General features: G+C 50.9%; 1 protein-coding gene across 3 annotated transcripts in view; it reads right to left on the bottom strand.

Moving 5' to 3' along the window:
• Nucleotides 1-17,436, bottom strand: part of RPS6KA3 (ribosomal protein S6 kinase A3) — a 74,157-nt gene extending 56,721 nt beyond the window's left edge. For 2 of the 3 annotated variants that reach the window (XM_029079684.2, XM_029079685.2), the window contains exon 1: nt 17,168-17,436. In XM_029079684.2, coding sequence (XP_028935517.1) covers nt 17,168-17,236 — 69 coding nt within the window. In that variant the 5' untranslated portion in view covers nt 17,237-17,436. The remainder of the gene's footprint in view (nt 1-17,167) is intronic. The other variant, XM_029079682.2, reaches the window with a different exon arrangement.
• Nucleotides 17,437-18,577: the final 1,141 nt, after the last annotated feature.

Below are 18,577 nucleotides of genomic sequence, written 5' to 3'. Positions count from 1 at the left end.
CAATAAATACGATGATTGGCTGATTGATAAGACTTGACTGCTGCCTTCGGGGATCTTACAGTCTACCAGGGACAGGGACATTACAATACACCGTATGTAAGGGAAGCAATCGAGTAAATTGACAAAATGATCTGGACATAAATGCAGTGGGATTGGAGTGAGTATCTAAGTGCTTAGCGGGGTGGGACCAAGTGTGTGAGTCAGGTGGGGCGGATCGGTTCCAAAATTTCAAGGGTGATTCAACCGACGTAGCGCGAAAAGACAGTCAGACTTTTCAGATGGCTTAACCTTGAATCAAACTGCTGCTCCGAAAAATCTGCCAGGGGCTAGGGATAACGTCATTATGTCACCGGTGGGTCAGCCGAGTGATTCAACCAGGCTGAATCCTGCTTCGGTGGCAAGAGGATGCTTGAAGGAACAGTGCCATGGGAGGCTGGGGGTGAGTCATCTAACATTTCTAATTTCTCCCTCTACAACCCCAGCTTTCCTCCTGCTAAAACACGAATTTCTAAATACTTGACTGCCAATTAACCCAGCCCAATCTTGACCCTGCTGGAACTTGAAGCGTGCACAACTCTGTGTGGGAAAGAAATGCCAAGGGGTTGCCATTCGCTTCTGTGAAGAAGTGTTTCCTTTGTTTTGAACTTACCACCTTCGGGATTCAAAAACTCTTCCTGAGGATGGGGATTTGGTGAACAACTCTGAGTTCGCCCTGCACAGTGCCTTTCCTCTTTTTTTGTTGACTTGGATCGTGCCCCCTGCCACCTTCTGCTTTCCTGACTGAAAAGCTGGAATTCTTTTAGTCTTCCTTGGCAAACTTCTCTATTCCCATTCCTTTAGGGAGCTCTTTTTTGTCCCTTCAGCTTGATTATATCTTCCCTAAGGAAGCAGGGGGAGGATTGCAGACACAATTATGGCAGTGGTTTTATCTACTATCAATCAATAGTATTTATTGAGTGCTTATTAAGCGCTTGGGAGAGTTCAGAGAAGAAGCATGGCTCGGTGGGCCTGGGGGCCTGGGAGCCAGAAGGACCTGGGTTCTAATCCTGACTCTGCCACGTGTCTGCTATGTGACCTTGGGCAAGTCACTCAACAGCTCTGCACCTCAGTTACATCATCTGTAAAACGGGGATTAAGAATGTGAGCCCCATGTGGGAAAGGGACTATGTTCAACCTAACTTCCACCTATCCCGGTGCTTAGAACAATGATTGGCACATAGTAGGCACTTAAATACCATAGCAAGTACAACACAACAAAGTTAGGCGACACGTTTTCTGGCCAAGATGAGTTTACAGGCTAGTGTGGCAAAAAATATACTCTTTGGTTTCCCGGTTCTTCCCTGTATGATCTTCCCGCTAACAGCTTTTTTGGCTGTTGCTACACATCCAATACAAAACTTGAAAAAACGGTTGAAAAAAAATCACTTCAAGATTTCTTTTATTACTATTAATAATAACAATGGCATTCGTTAAGCGCTTACTACGTGCCGGGTATCGTACTAAGAGCTGGGGCAGATAGAAATTAATTGGATCGGACACAGTCCCCGCCCTACCAAGGGACTCACAGTCTTAATCCCCATTTTACAGATGAGGGAACCGAGGCACCGAGACGTAAAGAGACTTGCTCAAGGTCAGTGACTTGCTGCAGACAGACAGACCCAGGGCCCATCGGCATATGGTGGTACGGTAATTTGATTTCATTTTCCTCGGGTGCATTTCCATCTGCAGCATCACGGCTGACCCGCTGGAGCAAGGAACTGCATGGGCGGCTCGTTCTTCCGTGAAGTTTCTTTTCACTCCACCTTTCGGGGAGGACACTGTTGGGCAATCAGAGAACATCCTTCTGACAAGGGGTGTCTGTCTGGATGGAATGTAATTCGAGGCGGGATTAAAAGACTCGTGTGCAGATCTGCAGCACCTACGAAGCAAACTGTCAACGCAGGCTTCTTTCAACAGAAGGCAAACCCTGTGTTTTTGAAAAACTCTCACCAGAAATATCATCTGCAAATGAGTATCTCTGAGAGGTATGATCCGTCAGGCAATCTCTACCTACTAAATGGCAACTCTGAGACTGGGTCAGGGAAAATGACAGACTGTGAGTCCATCAGTGAGCAGCGATTGTCTCCCTCTGTTGCCGAAGTGTACATTCCAAGCGCTTAGTACAGTGCTGTGCACATAGTAAGCGCTCAATAAATACTACTGAATCAATGAATGAAAATGACAGCAAGATTACAGTTACTTGCAAAAAAGCCACATGAAGCATCATCAAGAGAAGCAGCGTGGCTCAGTGGAAAGAGCACGGGCTTTGGAGTCAGGGCTCATGAGTTCAAATCCCAGCTCTGCCACTTGTCGGCTGTGTGACTGTGGGCGAGTCACTTCACTTCTCTGTGCCTCAGTTCCCTCATCTGTAAAATGGGGATTAAGACCGTGAGCCCCACGTGGGACAACCTGATTCCCCTATGTCTACCCCAGCGCTTAGAACAGTGCTCGGCACATAGTAAGCGCTTAACAAATACCAACATTATTATTTATTATTTATTAACATAATGCATGCCCCTTGGTGACAGGAATACCTACAGATGCCTAGGGTTTGACTTGCAAATCCAGTTAAAGAACGTGTGTCACCAAGAAAAGGAGCATGGGCGAGTGGGTAAAGTGCGAGGTTGGGAGTCAGAACGACCTGGGTTTCTCATCCCGGGTCTGCCACTTGTCTGCTGTGTGACCTTGGGCCAGTCATTTCACTTCCTCAGGGTCTGTTACCTCACCTGTAAAATGAGGATTAGGACTGTGAGCCCAGTGTGGGATGAGGATTGTGTCCAACCTGATTACCTTGTATCGATCTCGGTGCTCAGTACAGTGTCTGATCCATTGTAAACTCTTAACGAATACCTTTAAAAACAAACAACCCCCCCACAAGAAGCAACATGTCAAAGCTGAATAGATTAAAGGCTCTGCAGCCCAACCGCAGGCCACAGACGTCTACAAAGTAGGCCCTGTTTATGGCAAGTTTGAAGGAACTGTCCTCCAATTCACAATAATCCATCAATCAATGGTATTTATTGACCGCAGAGCACTGTACTAAGCATTTTGGAGAGTACGATACGGCCAGAGATCCTCTTTGTCAGGTCCATCAATTGGTGTCATTGTGGGCGGGAAATGTATCTGTTTATTGTTGGTTTGTACTCTCCCAAGAGCTTAGTACTGTGCTTTGCACACAGTAAGCACTCAATAAATACGATCGCTTGAGGGAATGAATGAATGATGTAGGAGACTCCTCAGAAAAGATGGCCAAGGACTTGGCAATCCTGACTCCTGGCCAGTAATGAGGGCAAGGTTAGGGGGTTGGAAGGTGAGATTTGTTGAACAGACAAAAACCTCGTCCAACACAGCATGAGGACAATAATAATGCTCATTATTGTATGTGTTAAACGCTTACTATGTGCCAAGCACTGTATTAAATCCTGGGGTAGATACGAGATACTCCATTCGAACACAGTACCATCTGTGCCCTAGGTAACAGACCGTAAGGGGACAAGGAGAGGAAAAGCAGCGTGGCCAAGTGGAAAGAGCACGTGCCTGGGGAGTCGGGAGACCTGGGTTCTGATCCCGGCTCTGCCACGTTTGCTGCGTGACCTGGGGCAAGTCATTTCGCTTCTCTATGCCTCGGTTCCCGCATCTGTACAATGGGGATTCACTACTTCTCCCTCCTACTTAGACTCTGAGCACTGGGTGGGTCAGGGACTGAGTCTGATCTGATGATCTTGTATTTTCCCCAGTGCTCAGAACAGTGCTTAACACAAAGTAAGCGCTTCACAAATATCACAGTTATAATTACTATTATAATAACGACCGATGTTTAGTAGAAGGGAAAGATCTTGGGCTCTCCCAGGACTATACTCTCCCAAGCACTCAGTACCCTGCTTTGCATACAGTAAGCGCTCCATAAATATGAATGAATGCACTGCAAGAACTGCCATCGGAATCATTTCAAGGAGTCACTTAGCTGCCCAATTTAATTGATCAGCGTTACCTCCTGCTTCTCCCTGCAGCTCCAGTGCATCAGTTGCGGAGACAAATAAATGCACAATACCACGGGGTTGCAAGAGAAGCCTCCTCCCCTACCCAGACCCCCGGACCCTGGCGGTCTGAAGGAACCGAGGAAAAGAGTGGGAGAGAGAATCGCTGTTTCTGTAGACGGTGCGAGAGGAATAATAATTAGGGTTTGGCCTGGCAGCCTGGGAGGAAGAGGTGCAATCATCTCCCCATTATCTTTACCAACACAAACATTTTTGGGGGGCCTTGGCTGGGGACAATGATGCAGCAGGTGGCAGCTGCCTGTCTCAATGGAGGACAAGGGTGGAGAGAGGAAAGCTCTTTTTCCCTTCTGAATGGTCTTCCTTTACAAGGCAGGAGGGAGTTGATGTGGAATGTAGACTGAAAGCTTGCTGTGGGCAGGGAATGTGTCTCTTTTAATATTGACCTCTCCCAAGCGCTTAGTACAGTGCTCTGCACACAGTAAGTGCTCAATAACTACTACTGCCTGCCTGACTGAATTCTCTTCGCTAGGCCTCTACTTCCTTAACTCCTATAGGTGGTCGTGTTAACATCTAGGATCAAGCGACGGTATTTACGGCGCGCTGAGCGTGTGCAGAGCACTGGACCAAACGCTTAGGAAAATAAAATAGAACAGAGCGGGTAGCTACGCTCCCTGCCCAACCAGTCGATCGTATTTACTGAGCGCTTACCGTGCGCAGAGCACCGTTACCAACTGCTTGGGAGAGTACAAGACAAGTAGAGTGCCGGTAGACACGTTTCCTGCCCACAATGAGTTTACAGTCCAGAGGGTATTAACCGGATATTAAGCGTCTTAAAGCCTTTGGAGATGAACCTCGCTGATTAAAAGAGACGAGATGGCCGTTATAAGCTCCGGTTCCGAGGAGTCGAAATAACCCCGCTACTTTGGTTTTATCGGTTAATGAGAGACTGGTAAACGAGGGGGACTGGGAGAAGACTAAAATGGACAAATCTTACCATTGGCTTTTCCATCAAGTTTACTGTAGCGGAGCAGAACATCACTAAAGGACAGAAAAGAATCCTCGATCTGAATGTCGGCGCCACTTTGGACTTCACCACGATTTTAGGCTTGGAAAAAAACCTTTTAAATGAATATCACCTCAGGTTTATAATACTGATGCCAGGAGCTAAGCATACCCTCCACGTAGCCGGATTCTTCCCGACAGACATCGCTTGCAGTTTTGTAGATGGAGAAATGAGACTCTGAGGGCTAGCGACTTCCTCCGAGCCACAATGAGTCAGTTCTTGGGCTTCAAAAAATACTCTAGGCTTTGGCTTACGGTTTCAACGTTAATCTGAAAATCTCATTCCTAAGGAAACCCACAAAGCGACAGTATCTTCGAGGTAAAACTAATGAACGTCTAAGTCTGTCAGAGAGGTTGCACCCTTGCAGAAGTCCACAGTCGTGAAAAACTTGCACCCAAGTACTCACTTGTTTGAGGTCACCCGCCCGTAACCACACACCTGCCTCTTCCCACACGGGGGTGCGCTATATGTGTCGAGAAGCAGCCTGGCCTGGTGGATAGATCACCCATCTGGGAGTCAGAAGGGCCTGAGTTCTAATCCCGGCTCCGCCACTTGTCTCCTAGGTGACCTTGGGCAAGTCACTTCACTTGTCTGTACCTCAGTTCCCTCATCTGTAAAATGGGGATTAAGATGATAAAGCCCCATGTGGGACAGGGATTGTGTCCACCCCAGCCCTTAGAACAGAACTTGGGTACAGAGTAAATGCTTAACAAATATCACTATCATTATTATTATTATTGTTATTATATCCAGAAAGGCTCACCTTGTCAATATTCTCTAGTTCCCTAACAGCAGTCTAGCAGAATCACAGAGTGAAAGCACTGCACGACGATACTTTTACTTCCTACTAAATGGCTGAATCCATCTACTTGTGCGTTTCAAAACGATAAGCTAATTTCTCCCCCCCGGTCCATCGACAGGATTTACTGAGCACCTGTGTGCAGGGTACTGAAGTGTGGACATCACAGAATTAGCTAGCTTAATCCCCGCCCTTAAGGTTCTTGCATTCTAGTGAGGGAAACAGAAGCTAAAGGAGATGACCAATAAGGAAGAAGAAATAGGGTGCAAAACTATGCCCGTGGAGGCTTGTGGAAATAGTGAAATTAGAGGAATCTGAGGTAGGGAGATTAGAAAATCAATCATGGAAAACCTTCTGGAGGAGATGTCCTTTTTAAGAAGGGTTTGGAAGAAGGGGACAGCAGTGCGGTCAGTCGGATGTGGAGGGACAGCGAGTTCTGGAAAGGAGGGAAGGCCTGAGCATAAGGTCACAGAGACACAACAGGGAGTCAGAGGACGTGGGTTCTAGTCCCTGCTCTGCCACATGTCTGCTGGGTGACCTCGGGCAAGTCACTTCACTTCTCTGGCCCTCACCTGTAAAATGGGGATCGAGATCGTGAACCCACGTGGGATGGGGATTGTGTCCAACCTCATTACCTTGTAGCTAACCCAGTGATTAGAATAGTGCTCGGCACATAGTAAGCGCTTAACAAATACCACAATTATTATTACTAGCATTACGACTAGAATGAGGAATGAGGCCCCACTGAGTCGATTAGCTGGCAAGGAACAAAGAAGGCAAGCTGGAGTGTAGTAGGAGAAGAGAGTGGAGAAGTAGGAGACAGAGCTGATTAAATATCTTTAAGTCAACGGTCAAGGGTTTCTGCTTGACGCAGAGAGGGAGGGGCTGCCACGGGAGGGTTTTGAGGAGCAGAGAGAGGGATGCAAAGCGATGTTTTAGAAAGAGTGATCCAGGCAACCGAGAAGTATCGACTGAGGTCAGCGAGATCTGTGGGAGGCAAATAGGAATTAGACAACAGCCCGGATCATTGTGGTGGTCATTTAAGTGGAGAGGATTCTGGAAATGGCGTGGGGCAAGAACCGGCAGGATTTGGCAACGGAATCGATATGCGGGTTGAAAAAGAGGGCGGAGTGAAGAAAAATGTCACGGTTCCGGGATTTAGAGAGCTGGGCGCTGTTACCCCATCCGAGAAGCTACCGAAAGAACCACAAAATGAGTGAAAATAGATCAGAGACCTACTGAGAAGTCGAAATTTATTAATTTTAAGGACAAATGCCCCCGTAATAAAAAACACATCCTCTCAACTATTTGGTAACTACTAATGCTATAGCACGGATATCTTCTGGAGAGCTCCGATTACACTTTTAATGCTAAATATTTAATAATAATGGTCCCAATCCTAAAATGGAGCACTCCAAGAGGGAATACTTTTTGACTCTGCCAAAAGATCAAGCCTCAATGTGGTACTACTAATTACATGATAAACCTAGAAAGCATAGGAAAAAAAAGGCCTAGCTGTGATCACAACCACTAAATGGTTCCCTAAAAGAAGCACGACATCAAGTGATATCTTTCTTATTAAATATTTACCAGTAGCCATGAATACCTCAGGCACCATATAAAACGCAGACAAAGTGATCCTTGGATTTAAGCTTGGATCGTTGTGGGCCGCGAACGTGGCTACCAACGCTGCTGTACTGGACTCGCTCAAGTGCTTAATACAGTGCTCTGCACACAGTAAGCGCTCAATAAATACGACTGATTAATCATTAGGGATGGATAAAGATGTAAACAGGCCACTTTAGGCCCAATACCCAACCTCTATGGTTTCCTGAGATCAAAGGGCATGGGTCCCCTAGACACAGGACAGGAACTAAACATGTAGGGAAAAACCATCCGGAGGTACAAGCAAAATTTTACTGTTAATCAATAGCGTTTATTGAGCGCCTACTACCACAGTACAGAGCACTGTACTAAGCGCTTGGAATGGCACAATACAACAGAATTAGCAGGCACGTTCCCTGCTTACAATGAGCTTACAGTCTGAGTATGAGAGTTTATAATTACTTGCACTACCTAGAGCTCACCAGGAATCGAACAGGGACACAAAACACACACACACACCAGGGTGCAAGGAGAAGCAGCGTGTCCTAATGGAAAGAGCACAGACCTGAAAGTCAGGAGATCGGGGTTTTAATCCTGGCCCTACCATCTGTCCGCGGTGAGACCACGGGCAAGTCTCCTAACTTCTCTGTGCCTCGTTTCCCCCATCTGAAAATGGGGACTAGATAACTTGTGGGCAGGGACTGTGTCTGTTATGCTGTTACACTGCATTCTCCCAAGTGCTTAGTACAGTGCTCTGCACCCACTGAACACATAATAAATACAATTGACTGGTCTCCTTCCCCTTGGACTCTGAGCCCGATGTGGGATAGGGAATGTATCTGACCTGTTTATCCTGCATTTACCCCATTGTTTAGTACGAGCATTTTAAAAGAAAGCATGCAAGCATTAAGGATAGGACATAAATGCTAAAGAACGGGAAAAGGGGAAGAACAGAGGCTCACGAACACAAATAGAGGATGTGCACAACCTTAAATCCACACTTAATTCCCCAGACACTCCCCACAACACAAAGTATCTTCTTTGTTCCCTCGCCTCGCCATTTGTCCTGGTCCTTGGCCATGCCTCGCCCATTACCGCTTCCTCCTCGGTGAACCGATAAAGTGCCGTCGGCTCAAGGACGGAGAGTGACCACAGAAGAAGTCGATCACGTCTGTCCAAAGCTGGCTGGAATGGTTTTATCCTACTGAGGTTTTACCCGTGTCTGCCACACAAACTAATAGCGTGCAAGAATAAAATGCGAGACGTGCTTAGGAAGCTGCTTTCACAGGCAGCTGAGGATGAAATTACAGAGGGAGGAAAAAGAGCAAATTCCTTGTGGGCAAGAAGGTCTTCCAACTCTGTAATGGCATACTCCCCCAAACGCTTAGTGCAGTGCTCGGCACACAGTACGTGCTCAACAACGATGACTGATTTCAACAAGTCACGACTACTATCACGCGAATGCGAAAAGTATGGAATTTGGAACCTAGCATGTCCTTAGAGGCTCAGAGTTCTAGTTTTAGGCTGTGGGCAATCAATGTGTCTGTTTATTGCCTGTCCACTTGTTTTGTTTTGTTTTTGTTTGGTTTTGCTGTCCGTCTCCCCCTTCAAGACCGCGAGCCCGTCCTTGGGTAGGGATTGTCTCTATCTGTTGCCGAATTGTACTTTCCAAGCGCTTAGTACAGTGCTCCGCACACAGTAAGCATTCAATAAATACAACTCAATGAATGAACAAAAGTGCCTTCGTGGCCATTAGCTCACCCAATCCCCCTCCTACACCTATCCCCTACATCCTACTTCTCCCTGCACCAGGAGCCAGGACAGGTTCTAGAACCAGAACGACATCCTGGGAATTCCTTCAGAGAAGCAGCATAACCTCTGGATGGTGCACAAGCCCGGGAGTCAGAAGGACCTGGGTTCTAATCCCGGCTCCGCCGCTTCTCCGCTGTGTGACCTCGGGCAAGCCGTCTCACTTCTCTGGGCCTCAGTTACCTCATCAGTCAAAGGAGGCTTACGACTGTGAGCCCCACATGGGACGGGGACTGTGTCCAACCTGATTACTCTCTATCTACCCGGGTGCTTAGAACGGTACGTATTAAGTGCTTATATACCATAAAATTGGGGATTGTGGTCTAAATTGGGAGAAACGGCATCTTAACCCCATTTCACAGATAAGAAAACTGTGCCCCATGCAAGGGGAGTGACTCGCCAAAGGTCTCATTGTGGGCAAGTGGTGGAGCCAGATTTAGAACCCAACTCTCCTGATTCTCAGTCCTGAGCTCTTTCCACCATGCCACGCGGATTGTCTTCACCAGTCAATCCATCAGTAACAGATCTTGATACCCACTATGTGCAGAACACTGTATTAAGCTTGGGAGAGGAGAATTAGAAGGCAGTAGTAACCACATAAATACCATTTAAAAAAAAAAATTCTCTGATTCTGCACTGGTCTTGGTGATTTGGACAGCTCCACGGAGCTGTGTTTCTTCCATTTCCCTCTAGATCACAAGCTCTTTGTGGGCAGAGAATGTGTCTGTTACATTGCTCTCTTTTACTCTCCCGAGCGCTTAGTATAGTGCCCTGCACACAGTATGTGATCAATAAATATGACTGACTGACTGAGAAGAGAGACCTGAGCCCATACAGGTGGGCCTGGACCCACCGGACCCAGAAATCTGCCAAACTCCGGGGCCGAGGGAGGGCCGGATGAGGGGCTGCAGTGTGACTCAGTAGAAAGAGCTACAGGCCTGGGAATCAGAAGACCTGAGTTCTAATTCCGACTCTGCCAAATGCTTCCTTTGTGACATTGGGTGAATCACTTCCCTCCTCTCTGCCCCCGTTCTCCTTGCTACTTAGACTGTGAGCCCTATGCAGGACAGGGACCGTGTCCAACCTAATATACTTGGATCTACCCCAGGGCTTAGATCAGTGTTTGACACATATTTAGTAAATACCTAACAAATACTATTAAAGAAAAGAGCCCTTATGGGGGTGGGAGGGGGCGCATCTCTATTACTATTTCACGTTCCAAGAGTGCAGAGAAGTTGCCCCATAACCAAGACTTTTACACATATAATGTTGGAATCCACTCAAGTTGCTTTAGCAATCAATGGTATTTATTGAGCACTTGCTGTTTAGCATATCTGCTCACTTCCTATGGGTGTCCAATACATAGAACCCTTGACCCAGACACGAAGCCACGGAGACACCGGGACAACCGCAAGGACACTGAGGAGGGACATCGCTTCTGATTCGGACGTGAGAAAAGATATTAGTGTATTTTTGTAGGATGAAAATTGCTTAGCCAACTAAGTAGATGTTAGAGAGGGGAGAAGAACGAACCTTCGCTTCCAGAAAGTTGGGGAAGCTCTGAAGGGAAGGAGCATAGCACGGCCCTGGTAGTCGGAGGACCTGATTTCTAATTCCGACTCTGCCCGGTGACCCTGGGCAAGTCACTTCTCTGTGCCTCATTTAACTCATCTGTATAATGGGGGAGGGTCCAACGCCTGTTTTCCCTCCCACTTATGTGGAACGGGGACTGTGACTTCTATCTACCCCAGTGCTTAGTTCAGTGCTTGGCATGTGGTAATCACTTAAATACCACAGCTATTATTATTAGAACATGTGATAAATGATTAGAGGGAAGATACTTTGAGTTTTTCCCAACAGATGATGCAGGCTGACCAGAGATGAGAATGGGAAGATTGGGGTAGCGCACATGTCTTTTCTGAAGGACAATTAAGGAGAGAAAAACCAACTATCTGAGAGAGAAAATAGATTAGGTAATCTGATACATCCTAAGGAAGGGCATTTTGCTGAGCCAAAGTGGTGATAGGGCAATGGGGAATTTGGCAGAATTGAAAGAGGAATAGCAGCAGTGTGCAAAAAAAACCAACACACTTTCACAGCAGTCAAAGCAATGTGCAAAGAAAAGTCACTGCGACGCTTGTTGATCCACCGAAATATTTTTCCAAGTACAATTCAAGTAAATGTGCCACAATCAACAACACCGGTTGCAAGATGTTTTCTGTTATCGTTGACAGGTAAATCCTTTCAAAATGTGATTGTTTCGGAAGGGAATATTTACAAAGCAGCCAATTGATCTTAACGAAATTGCCCTTGAGTGTAATCAACACTCCCTCTCGACACTGTTGCTTTTATAAGCCAATTCAACTAAAACCTGACACTTGAAATTGTATCTGCTCAAGTGGACGGGGGTCTTTTATCACTCCCTCCGACACCCACACGACTCTTGTCCATCTTTCCTTCACCTCCATCGCCGCCCCTCATCCTCCCGCCCAACCCTGGCCCCTTCTCGCCCGTCAATACTCCCGTCACCCACACGGGCATCGTGCGCATGTGCCTGCTCGTCACGCATACCTGGTGTGGGTCACAAGCGCGGGGCACACGCCCGCCCACACGATACCCATGTTTAGGCGACAGCCCTCATTAAAAAACAGCCACATCTCCGGAGCTTGCTGCACCCTTAATTTAGAATCACTTGGTCTTGTTACAGGAGATCTAGATTTGCACTGCTGCAGCGTGGCTTAGGGGAAAGAGCCCGGGCTCGGGAGTCAGAGGACGTGGGTTCTCATCCCGCCTCCGCCACTTGCCCGCTGGGTGACCTCGGGCAAGCCACTTCCCTTCTCTAGGCCTCACTTCCTTCATCTGGAAAATGGGGACGAAGACGGTGAGCCCCACGTGGGACAACCTGATTATCTTATATCTACCCCAGTGCTTAGAACAGGGCTGGGCACACAGTAAGCGTTTAACTAACACCATCATTATTATTGTTTGATTTTGTACCTGGAAACACAATCAATCAATGGTAATTGTTGAGCACCTACTGTGTACAGAGCACTGTACTAAGCATTTGGAAGAAACCATAATACAGAGGTGGTAGACATGTTTCCTGCCCACAACGGGCTTATAGTCGAGACATGGCTTTTTCCTTTTCTTTTTCTGGCGCCTTTTGCAGATGCCCATGTGAAAACCCTTGAAAAAGCCAGGTTTTGCCAGCAAAATTCATCCTGCATCCAGATTTGGCCCCAAGTCAATCCCACATGCATCTGCTCTCCAAGTCTAGTCAGAACCCAAAGGGACTTTGGGCCTGTGAAGTAAGCACATAATAATGACAGTTGGGCTATCTGTTAAGCACTTACTACGCGCCAGGTACCGTTCTAAGCGCTGGGGTGGATGTGCGCTGAGGTGCCCCGTGTTCGATAACGCACTTGGAATAAACTATAAGCTCGGTCACAATGCCACAAACTGCGAGTTCTCCCCGTTTCAATCGCAATGACACCACCATTTTCAATTAGTAGAAAAGATCCCTCTACCTTACTTTGTTGAAAACAACAGAGTGCTACTGCCAATGTCAAAACGTTGTCATCCTTCAGCACCTAAGCCTAAAAATAGAATCTGATCTCTTCTCGGGTCTTATGGAAACAGTAACTGAAACTCTTTTCAAAAACTCAAGCAATTCAAAAAAGAACAGTGGGAAACGGATCAATAAACCTACTGTTCCAAAATGAAATGTGAGCAATGGTCAAATTTTAATAAGAGGATCAAGTTTAAATTGTATATTATAAATTACTTATTTTTTCATATTAATGTCCGTCCCCTTCTCTAGACCGTAAACTCCTCATAGGCAGGAGACGTGTCTGATTCTGTTGTACTGTACACTCCCAATCGCTTAGTACAGTGCTCTGTACATAGCAGACACTCAATAAATACCCTTCTCATCCTAATGATAAGAAACCTAAGCAGAAGTGACCCTACCTAATGGTAAGACTTAAGATACACAAGCAACACATTAAATGGTTTGAATCTCAAGGTCAACCAAAGTAACATTTCACGGGGATTATGTAAGCTAAATTACAATCTTGCCCAACCAAATGACTGCGCTAACCAATACTTTTGAATTCCCGTAAAATAAAATGGGTTTACTTTGCATGTGAAGGCAAATGGAACTTTTTCTTACAGAGTATAATAGTTTGGAGAAAACACTGAATCATTTAAATTGCCAGGAGTGAACACGGAGAAAACGATATTCCGCTGCTGACTCAGTGTAAATGCCACGGAAGGATATAATGAAAAAAAAAAAGAATTGTCCTTCCTACAAGTGATAACAGGGCTAATTTTCTAAAGACAACTGCAACGCTGGCCAATTGGAGGAAACCTGACGGGATTTAAAACGTCAGGCTGAACATAATTCCTCAGTGTTCAGACTGAAATGAATACAAAGAAAATGATCTGGTTCTCTAAAACACGGTAGCAACTTTAATTAGAGGGACAAGTTCAACGGCTGTGTATAATGATCTCGAAATGACAGTGTCCAGGGTCAGTGACAAATGGTCATCCTAGAAGCGGGCAAATACACCCTCCACCGACCACAGAAGCAATTCTATTTTTGGGGGAGGGAAGGGGGAAAAAGAAGTATGTGATTCTCGGATCCCGTCCACTGGGTGAGTCTGTCTCTCCCGGATTTCCCTTGAGGCAGAGGGATTCCGCGAAGACTATACCTGAGAATAATTTCAAATTTGGGGGGAGAGAGAAACAAAAATAACACAGGTCGTCTTCCTCTCTGCCAGGGATTCAGAGTCAAGATTTACAGCGATGTCTACAACTGAAAAATAAACCGCACCTTTTGACCATTCACTACAGGGATTTATTACGCCCCTAACGGGGAGAACACATTCTTCTCCGAGTTGCTCCCCAGCTATTTGGTGATTTTCCAGTGTGATGTAAAGTACAGAGACTTTTTAAAATCCTGAGTGAAACGGCTATGTTAAAAAAAGACAAAAAAAAGGTTCCTAAAATCCCACTGCCACTTTTTCATGGTATTTCAATTAAATTCAGCGGTATCTAGCGAATGCTGACTGTGTGCAAAGCACTGTACCACGTGCTAGGGAGACTACTATGCGCCAAGCAGCGTACTAAGCGCCGGGGGGAGATAGAAGCTAACCAGGTAGGACACGCAGAAGCCAAGTGACTCGCCCGAGGTCGCGGAGTGGACGAGTGGCAGAGCTGGGATGAGAGCCCAGGTCCTCTGAGCCCCAGGCCCGTGCTACCTACCTCGCATTGGTGCCTCGAAATTTAAAATTAGAAACGCTAATTCACCTCCGGGACTAAACCTACAGCTGAATGGCAGACACTTAGGTAGGGATTCCCCCCACCCCAAATTTCTTTTTGTGGGGATTCTCCTTCTCCTCATTAATGCCACAGATGTCCCCCGTCTCGTAACAAGGTGTTCTCCCACCCTACGGCGGCCCTTGGGGCTCCAGAAGTTGCAGAGCTTTTTCGGAGGGAGTGGGCTTCTTCCCCCCATCTTCCCTCCCAAGCGCTCAGCCCACTGCTCTGCCCACAGTGAGCGCTCAATAAATACCACCGAGCGAGGCAGACTGCGGCGGAGGTGACGGGAAACAAACTGCAGTTGTGGGATCTTCCCTCTGCCGTAGCCCAGCTGGACTCCTGGGTCCCACGGAGGTCACCCTGATGTCACTCGGACTGTCTCCGCCGCGGAAACGGGCCACGGAGGTGTTTGGGACGCCTCTGCCTCCGAAATAGATCACTCCACCCGCCCCACCCCCTCTCCTGCTCCCTCACCCCGGCATCCGGCATCCTTTGCCCAAAGAGGGTGACTCCGAAATTATTTCTCTCACTGCCCCCAACTGCATTAGGATCCGCACCCCTCGTTCACCCCTCCCTCCGGCCCGCGACGCTGATGTCCCCCTCGGCACCCTAAACTATACCGAGTGCTTAGTACAGTGCTCTGCCCACGGCCGGCGCTCAATACATTCCGCCGATTGACCGACCGGTAACCGACTCTGCTGCACTGTAATCAATCGTGTTTGCGGAGCATTCGCTGGGTGCAGAGGGTGTATTACGCCCCTGGGAGAGCACGATGCAACAGAATCGGCAGACTCGTATTCTTCCAAGCGCTTAGTACAGCGCTCCGCACACAGCCGGCGCTCCGTAAATGTGACTGATCGATCAGCCGGCGCTCAATAAACGTGATCGATTAGGCGGCAGGCGCTCCGTATGACTGATTTATTGATTGAACGAGCTGCTGGCACTCGGTATCACTGATTGATCGGGTGGCCGGGGGGGGGGCAATAAATACCAATGATCGATCGATTGATTGAAGGGGCAGCCGGCAGAGGCTTCCCAGGAGAAAATGACACCAGGAGCAGGGTGGGAATGAAGTCGACTCCTCCCGTCCCCCCAATCGCAGGGCTGATCCCAAGTCCTCTAACGGGTCCGGCGGGATGGGGGGAGGTCCTGGGGGGGGCGGGGGGAGGGGTGTTTCCTCCCACCCCCCCACGGACCCCAGTGAGATCCTTCCGTGACACTCTTCCCTTTCTTCTGGGGCTTGGGGGGGGTCCGAGGACGTGGGTTCTAATCCCGCCTCCGCCACTTGTCTGCCGTGTGACCTTGGGCAGGTCACTCGACTTCTCTACGCCTCACTTACCTCATCTGTAAAGTGGGGATGAGGACCGTGAGCCCCACGTGGGACGAGCCGGTTAGCTTGGAGCTACCCCGGCGCTCAGCACAAAGCAAGCAGTTAAAAAAGCATAATTATTATGATTATCAAGAGGGGGAGGGCGCGGAAGCATCAGCGGCGGGGGGATGGGGGGAGACTCGGCATCCCTCGGAGCCCCCCATTTCGATCCCCCTCAAAAACCGCAGGTGGGGGGGAGGAAAATCCTCGTCCTGGAGGCGCAAAGCAGCGTGGCCGAGCGGTCAGAGCTCGGGCGCCAGAAGGTCCTGGGTTCGAATGCCGCCCCCGGTCTGCCGTGTGACCTTGGTGGGGTCCCTTCCCTTCTCTGCCCCTCAGTTCCCTCCTCTGTGAAATGGGGACGGGGACTCTTTACTGAGCGCTTATTCGGGGCAGAGCTGGGGTAGATACGAGGTAATCGGGCTGTCCCACGTAAGCTCCTCTCCACCCCGGCGTTTAGACCGGTGCCTGGCACATACTAAACGTCTATAAATATGATGATGATGATCCCTCGGGAGGCAAGTTGGCAGAACGGCAGGCGGGCTGCTCCCTCGGCCAACTTCCCGGCCCCCCCCCCCCCCCCCCCCCCCCCCCCCCCCGCCCCCGCCTCAGTCATCTCTTCTGCAAAATAGGGCTGGAGCCTCCTCCTAACGTCGGGGCTGCGGCGCTTCCTGGGGGCCCCGCACTGTTCTAAACGCTGGGGCAGATCCGGCGGAGAAGCGGCGGCAAGAACCCGGGCTTGGGAGTCGGAGGTCACGGGTTCGAATCCCGCATCCTCCACCCACTTATCGGCTGGGAGCCTTGGGGCCAGTCCCTCCCCTCATCTGGAAGACCACGGGGGGGGCCACCTCATGCCCTTGCATCCTCTCCGGCGCTCAGCACATAGCAAGCGCTACCCGAAGGCCGTCGTTTCATCACGCCAACCCCCGTTTTCCAGAGGAGGTCCCCGAGGCCCGGAGAAGGGAAGCGACCCGGCGCTCAGTCCGGTGCCGGGCACGTGATGAGCGCCTCACGGGGACCAGAAACGTGGGGATCACCGCCCGTGGGGTCCCCCCGGGAGGGGCTGGGGGGGGGGGGGAAAGGACCGGCCCCGGAGCAAACCCCCTGGCTCGTCCGCAGAGGGGACACGGGAGCGGCCGGCGTCGGGCCGGGGGGGCGGCGCTCACCTCGGCGGCGTCGGAGTTGGTGTCCACAGCCATCTTCTGCCACGGGTCCGCCAGCTGGGCCAGCGGCATCTTCCCCCCGGCCTTGCTCCGGCCTCGGCCCTGACGGCGCCGGCGGTGCGGGTGCGGGGGATCCTCGTTGGCGCCGCTCCGGCCCCGCCGCTCCTGCTCCCGCTCCTGCTCCCGCTCCTGCTCCTGCTCCTCCTCCTGGCTCACGGGCGGCCCACTTCCGCTCCCAACATGGCGGCCGAGCGCTACCTGGCCTCCCGGACCCCCGGCCCCGGCCCGGCCCGCCCCGGCCCGCGCGCGCGCGCACCAGGGGGCGGGGCCCCGGGGCGCAACGACACGCCCCCTCCGCCCGGGGCCCCGCCCCTTTACCGCTCCCTTCTCCGGCGCCCCGCCCACCCGAAGCCCCGCCCCCTTTCCCTCACTGGCCCCGCCCCTCCGCGCTCCCCTTCTACGGGCCCAACGCCCCGCCCACCCGTAGCCACGCCCTTTTCCCTCACTGGCCCCGCCCCTCCGTTGCTCCCCTTCTTCGCGCCCCACGCCCCGCCCACCCCGAAGCCACGCCCCCAACTCCCATTGGCCCGGCCCCTTTATCGCTCCCTTCTCCAGCCCCCAGCGCCCCGCCCACCAGTAGCCACGCTCCTTTCCCTCACTGGCCCCGCCCCTCCGCGCTCCCCTTCTCCGGGCCCAACGCCCCGCCCACCCGTAGCCACGCCCTTTTCCCTCACTGGCCCCGCCCCTCCGCGCTCCCCTTCTACGGGCCCAACGCCCCGCCCACCCGTAGCCACGCCCTTTTCCCTCACTGGCCCCGCCCCTCCGTTGCTCCCCTTCTTCGCGCCCCACGCCCCGCCCACCCCGAAGCCACGCCCCCTCCTCCCATTGGCCCGGGCCCTTTATCGCTCCCTTCTCCAGCCCCCAGCGCCCCGCCCGCCCGAAGCCCCGCCCCTCCTCCCCATTGGCCCCGCCCCTTTATCGGTCCCCTTCTCCAGACCCCAGCGCCCCGCCCACCGCAGCCACGCCCATTTTCCTCACTGACCCCGCCCTTTTATCGCTCCCCTCCAGGCCCAACGCCCCGCCCACCCTAAGCCCCGCCCCTCCCTCCCATTGGCCACGCCCCTGCCCGCTCCCCTTCTCCAGGCCTCGGCGCCCCGCCCGCCCGTAGCCACACCCTCCCCACTGGCCCTGCCCCTGCCCACTCCCCCGTCGACGGACCCGTGGCCCCGCCCACCCGAAGCCACGCCCCCTCCCTCACGGGCCCCGCCCTTTCATCGCTCCCCCTCCAGGCCCGACGCCTCGCCCACCCGAAGCCACGCCCTCATTCCCCTTGGCCCCGCCCCTTCCCCAGAGCCCCGCCCCTTTCCCAGGCCTCGGCGCCCCGCCCACACGTAGCCACGCCCCCTCCTCCCC

Source organism: Ornithorhynchus anatinus, chromosome 15 (genome assembly GCF_004115215.2).
Source record: "Ornithorhynchus anatinus isolate Pmale09 chromosome 15, mOrnAna1.pri.v4, whole genome shotgun sequence".
NCBI lineage: Eukaryota > Metazoa > Chordata > Mammalia > Monotremata > Ornithorhynchidae > Ornithorhynchus > Ornithorhynchus anatinus.
Note: the sequence above shows the minus strand (reverse complement) of the source record. Positions and strands in the feature narration are given on the sequence as shown.